Genomic DNA, 6,534 nt, shown 5'->3' with positions numbered 1-6,534 from the left:
AAATTTTATTTTTAAGCGAGTTTGTATGTTTCTTATAAATAGTAAAAGCATAATAATTGTGATATTTTTCTCCCTTTTTTAAATGCGATGTTTTGGAATTGCTTTCTAGAACTCTAGAGTGAACTCTTTTAGCCAACACTAACTATAACATAATTTTTCAATGGTTGGGACCACATTCTTACTCTTCATCACCAAATGTCCATCTGTTTGAAGGAATTTAGAGAAGAGGAGACAAAACACTTTAAATAAATTTTATTTGGTTTAATTTTTAAGAGTGAATCAAAATATATTATTAATCTAGTTTTGCTCTCCCTTTATTTGGATGGGAGAAGAGGAGACAAAATATTTTTATCGATAATTTAAAATATCTTTCATTCTCTTAAACAAAACAAAATTAAATTAAAACTTCTCAACTTCTCATCTCCACTTTTAAACTAAATAAATATTTTTTTTTTCTACTTGCTTTAGTTAAACCAAATAAATTATAAATAAGTAAAAAATAAAATAAAGACAAATAATAACAAGTGTCTTTAAAATATTTATTAAAAATTAAAAATATGATCTTAAAAATGTATTGAAAACTACATTCTACTTTTAGATTCATTAATAAACATGAACTTATTAACAAAACCCTAAAATCAAACCCTCCTACGAGATCCAAAAAATCTCTAAAATACATCAATCCTAGCATTAGTAGAGAAGAAAGTCTCTTATTTAAAGGGTTAAAAGAACGAACACCTGGGAAAAAAAAATCAACGGCCATAATTACGCAAGTCAAAGTGGGCCCCAAATAGATATTGGGTCCACATAATTAGGCTTTTAAAATGGCGAAACCACCCTCACTCGTGGCTTTCATTTCCAATGGCAGTGTTTGTATTTTCTGTACAAAGTCACACACTCCTTCTCCTCTCCTTCGCTTCATTTCCCTCTCATAACCTCTCAATTCCGTAACAACCCCAAACCCTAGACGCTCGCATTTTCCGCACTCCTTTTTCAGGTAACACTCCAATTGCATTTTTCTCTTTTCCCTCCATTTTGTCGTTTTCATTGTACTAGTGTAAGTTTCAACAACGCGCATTTATTACTCATTCCCTTAATGGTTACGAATGTGACTATCGTTGTTAAATGCTTCATTTATTAATTAATGGCTGCTATGCTAGTGTTGTTGGTACGCACTAATTGTTTGAGTGACTCACTTCACATTTTTTAAAAAAATATTTTATTACTATTTTAATTATTTTGAAATTCAATTCATTGAATGCATTTGTTTTTGTTGAAATTGGAAGCATTGGTTTCATTGAAGAAGAACAAGATGTTGGTTTCACTTGTACTTTTTTCCATTGAATGAATATGTTGTTTATTTATTTATTCCTTTTTCCTTTTGTTGTTGTTGTTTGACTCTTAAGAGAGATTCTCTGTTTCATTTCTCAATGCTATTGTTGTCGGTGTCTTTTGGTGCTTCTTCACATGGTTTGATACTAGGGATTTGTGATGTGCTTTGTTATGTTGTTACTGTTGTGTTTCAGGAAATAGTTGCTTGTATTTCATGGCTTGGGATCTATGGAGTTCATCTTTTGATCAAGGTTTGTTAATTTATCATCTTCTATTGTCAATTTGATATATCATCAATGGTTTTCTATGAAGAATGGTTTATTGGGTTGCTTGAAATTTCATCTAATTTGTTTTTTCTTTCTATATTTGGCATGTAATTTGCTGGTGTTAGGTTCCTATGATGGTAACTGCTCCGAAATTCTTGAGTGGCACTGTGATTACTTTGGCTGTGGCCTTGGTATTTATTCTTATACTTACTATCCTGTATTTGTTTGGACCTTTTTTAGTGTACCTGTGTTGGTAGTTTGTATTTACTGTAGATTTCTGTTGAGTTTTGCAGATACGATTGAGGAAGATGCCTTGAATGAGGAGTCCTGTGTTCAGGTATTGAGAATTATGATCACCAAGGCAGATACTCAAATTGAGGAACTTGAAAGGGATCTCTTGTCTCTTCAGAATGAATTGGCCTGGTCTGAGCATGAAAACTGGCCTGAAATATGTTGTAGTGCTTTGACTGAAAGGATCGATCGACTTGATGTCGCAGTCACTACTTTGAAGAGTGATCATGCTGATGATACAGAGATGCAGCTACTTTTGCATGGTAAACCTGCTGAGACCATTCATGAAATAGTGAAAGCTTTACATAAAGCTCACTGTCAAGATACACATGGCCAGGTTTGACTATTAAATCCTCTTTTGCTCCCTGAGTTTATAATACGTGTGTTTCTTTTTTCTTTTAAAGTTTGATAAGAGGCTGCTATATTTACCTTTTCTTTTGTGCCAATTTTGTATCTGCCAACCATTTTAGATGCCTTTTTCATTGCTACAAGCCATCCTTTATTTTCCCCTGGTTAAATTGACGTGTACTTTTTGATTCTGTGTTCCTTTGGATAACAGTGAAGTTTATTGTGACCATATTGTTGTTTATGAAGTTCTATAGCCCATGATGTGACAGGAGAATGTTGAGTCTCTTTGAAACTGGGAATGATATAGGTATTACATACTTAGCAAAAGAGATCCCATCCCCTGATATAAGAAGCTTAATTGTACTGTAGTGCCTATAGAATCTAGATAGCTAATAAGAGGAATTTAGTGCATCAGTAATTTAGTTGTGCAGTTTGTTTTTTAATAATCAGAGAAAAGTGCAGTGCTATAGATTATATTGGTGTTTCCTTTTTGTACACAAATTTACTGTTCTTCACACTCAGTTTCAAACTTGACTGAGTTTTTCTTCCCTTCAATCTGAAGCTTCATCTAGATGAGAACATCCTGAATCCAATTGTGAATGTTACTGAACAGGATCCAGACAATGATTCTAACAATATTGATTCAAATGGAATTATAAGGGAGGGAGGAAAAGAAGACTTTGGAACTTCAGAAAACTCTAAAAGCTCAGAACTTCTTTTGGAATTTCATGAAAAGAGATCGGATGATCCTAAAAAGATTGAGGTTGAAAAAGCTCTACTATATCTTAGTTCAAGAAGCACTTATTTTCTCTTCCTGCATATCTATGTGTAGACTAGTTAAATCAGTTTTGAAATACAAAAAAGGGCTATTTAATTAAAACTAAAAATTTGAAGTAAGAACTGTTTGGTCTTTTTTTTTTTTTTTTTGGATTGTGCAGACACTACTACAATTGAGATGATATACATATTCTTTAATATATTGAAGTTAGTTTAAAAAGATATATTGATGAATTCGGCCACACCACATTTTTTTTGTTTCCTTCTGTCAAGAAACTTGTTAGAGATACACATTGAATTGAGATCTGAAATGACATTTGGTTTTACAGTTCCAATTTACTGACTTTTTTTGTCAAATCTAATAATGTTAGTGTTTAAACCTCTGATGTTATGCCTATGATAATAAGTCATAATATTTGGTAGCACCCTTTTATGTGTGTCTACAATCAGCTGTCAAATGTCAATATCCAATACCCCCTTCAGGATTGTAAACAAAAATCTATGAACTTATCCATTGAGAAGAAACACTAAAGTTTAGTTTAAATTCTTGATAGTTTGAACCTGGCAGTGAAACCTAAGAAAAGAGAATAAAGTTGAATAATAGGGCTGAAGTGGTAGCAGGTCTCTGATAGGGAATTGGGTATTATGGGGTGCCTAACTAAGTACACCACATCGAGCAGTATGGAATGCTCGGTGGATTATTTAAGTGTATTGGTTCTTCCCCTTGATAGCTAGCTTTTAAGGGAGGGTTCCCCACCAATTCCCTATCAGTCTCTTTGCATTTAGCTTGCGATGACAATCTGTATTTTTATCCTTTTTGTGATGGACTAAGGTTTTCAACCATTTTTATGTATGGGAATTTCATATCGAAGACCAAAAGGCTGCACTGCTATTGCTATGGTAGAGATGATTTCCATCTTCTTAGATTACTAATTACTAATTCTATCTTCTTTTGTAAACAATGTGCCTTGAAAACACTTGTTAAACTTGTATCAGCCATGGGACCTGACTAGATTTTTTTAATGAAGGAATTGCTCACAATATCTCTTGTGAGAAGTCCTAATTTGGGGGTTGTTAGCTGTGTACCTTGCCATTCTGATAGGATCATATTATCTGATACATCAGATGATAAAGTTACTGGAGATGAGGATGCCAGGCAAAGCCAACTTGTTACTAGAGATTCATGTCAAATCTTGAATCAGTTTTTGTCCCAGGGAAATGGAAATATTCCAAGTGAAGCCAAGGTGCAAGAAGCCCTTTTCCTCTTTTAGTCAATTTAAACCTCTTGGATGCAGCATATACTTTTCTACTTTGATTAATCAAGGTATTATATTCATGGTATTTTGTTAAATTGTGCAGGAAGAAAATACATTACTGCAGAGTCAGCTCATTACTGCAGAGTCAGGTCAAATCTTGAATCCGTTTTTGTCCAAGGGAAATGGAAATAATCCAAGGGAAACCAAGGTGCAAAAACCCTTTTATCCCTTTTAATCAATTTAAACATATTGGATGTGGTAGTTGCAATTTTCTACTTTGACTTTAAACATGGTAGATTTTGTTCATTGTTTGCTCTTAAATTGTGCAGGAAAAAAATATAACTGTCGAAGAAAATGTCTGCTCAGATGATCAAAGACTTGCAATTGTCAAGGGGAGCCTACTCATTGCTACAGATACATGTCAACTATTGAATCCATTGTCGTCTAAGGGACTTGGAAATGTTCCATGTGAAGCCAAGGTGCTAAAAGCCCGTTTCCTCATTTAATCAATTTAAACCCGTTGGATGTGGCAGTTGCATTTTTCTACTTTGATTTTAAACAATGTATTCGGTTCATTGTTTTTTCTTATAAATTGTGCAGGAAGAAAATACAAATTTCAAAAAAAATGTTTGCTCAAATGATTACAGACTTGCAATTATCAAGGGGAGGAAAATGTATTCTCATTCCAGGATTGGTTCTGCCCAACAAGAAGAAAGTGAAAATTCTGATTTAGCTAAAAAGCTGTGTGAATTTGCTCCAAAAACTGCACGAAGGGCCTGCAGGAAAGCATCCAAGGTTGCTCCAGATGAAGATTTGGAATCTATGAATGTACCCCTACAAATTGTTTATCCTAAAAAAAAGTGTTTTGCTGATACAGAATCAAGTGCCTCTAAAGAAAATAATGGCAACAATTCCCTGCAAGTGATAAAATTTGAAAATGTCATCCTTAATGCTGAAAATTCTGCATTAATTTCACTGCCAGGGATGCAAACCAAGAAAGTCCAGAGTACTAGGTTGCAGTTGACAGATGAAGAGGAACCACAAGTGCAAGACATAAAATCCAAAATTGCTGTTAACATCAGTAAGTCCAATAAACATTTCCCTTCAAAGTTTAAAGCTCAGGGAAAGAAGAAACCTGAATTTGAGGCTTGTTCTGCCATAAAACCACTTAACAGTCCGGCCGAAGTTATTCCAAGTACATCTGAGAATGTACCAACCAAGAGGCAGCGAAAACCAAAAACATGTACTGCTGGTACGATCTTAAATGAGCCCATGGATAGTAAAATTACCAAGAGGGCCGTGCAGCCGGGACAACATAAAACTGATGGTAATGCTATTGTTCTTTATGACAGAGAATATGCATCAACCAAGAGGCAGCGGAAACCGGACACCTGTACTGCTGGTACAATTTTAAATGAGCCCATAAATAGGAAAAATACTAAGAGGGCTGTGCATCCGGGCCAGCATGAAGCTGATGGTAATGCTATTGTTCTTTATGACAGCAAATTTTCTGACTTTCAAAAGAAAAGAAGAGTTTCAAAGTTGGCAATTACTTCAGACGTACAAAGTTCAATTGTTAGCTTGGACATAACAAATTTAGATAGGGTTCCAATGGATAAAGGAAGGCAGTATAATGACAAGTTGCTTTCTTTGGTGGATTCTCATAATGAGAGCTCAACTTTGCTCCCTATTTACTCGACGGAAACCTTGATGAGTTTGAAAGTGAATGAATTGAGGTCCATGGCAAAGCAGCACAAAATAGAAAAGTACTATAAGCTTAAGAAATCTACTTTGGTTGAACTATTAGTTAAGCATCACGGTAGCTGCTGAACTTACTATTGGGCTTCATAGTGTTAGCTCATTTTTGCCATGCTTTTCTGGACATCCTTTTTGGGGTTAGGTGTGCAGTGTTTCCATGGAATTTGGTATAGGATTCTAACATAGTTGTGAAAAATACGTAGGCAAGCCAAAATGGATTTTGTGAAAGGATTTTGTACAGCCTATAGATAGAATACTTTGTAAATGAAAGGAAGTATAGGTTTTCTTCCTTGCAGTTGGTTAGTTATTGCAGGCTCATTGGAGATTTGAAACTTCGCACTTGTGTCACATCGAGCTGCAATGTGATTCAGTATCAAGATACAATTCAAAATACAGTTAACAACTAAACATTCACCTTGCTGAATAAGTTTTCTATGTGACGCATCTAGTCTAGTATATAAGTTTGTGGTCAGAATGAAGATTAAGCTCGTCAATCTTACCCAAAA

The 6,534-nt window shown here is 34.6% G+C and overlaps 1 protein-coding gene across 4 annotated transcripts; it reads left to right on the top strand.

The window, feature by feature from the left end:
* The first annotated feature begins 842 nt into the window (after nt 1-842).
* LOC101495849 (uncharacterized) lies at nt 843-6,436 on the top strand. Of its 4 annotated transcripts, none has more exons than XM_004493405.4 (9): nt 843-997; nt 1,527-1,583; nt 1,724-1,789; nt 1,892-2,226; nt 2,851-3,000; nt 4,043-4,258; nt 4,374-4,478; nt 4,600-4,749; nt 4,871-6,436. In XM_004493405.4, the coding sequence occupies exons 2-9, from the start codon at nt 1,547-1,549 to the stop codon at nt 6,098-6,100; spliced, it is 2,289 nt and encodes a 762-aa protein (XP_004493462.1). In that variant the 5' UTR covers nt 843-997; nt 1,527-1,546; the 3' UTR covers nt 6,101-6,436. The 4 variants fall into 4 exon arrangements, with proteins under 4 accessions (XP_004493462.1, XP_073222084.1, XP_073222086.1 ...); XM_073365983.1 differs by having other exon boundaries at nt 2,800-3,000; XM_073365984.1 differs by lacking the exon at nt 843-997 and adding an exon at nt 1,026-1,314 and having other exon boundaries at nt 2,800-3,000.
* The last annotated feature ends 98 nt before the right edge of the window (nt 6,437-6,534 follow it).

This window comes from Cicer arietinum, chromosome 3 (genome assembly GCF_000331145.2).
Source record: "Cicer arietinum cultivar CDC Frontier isolate Library 1 chromosome 3, Cicar.CDCFrontier_v2.0, whole genome shotgun sequence".
NCBI classification, from domain to species: Eukaryota; Viridiplantae; Streptophyta; class Magnoliopsida; order Fabales; family Fabaceae; genus Cicer; species Cicer arietinum.
Note: the sequence above shows the minus strand (reverse complement) of the source record. Positions and strands in the feature narration are given on the sequence as shown.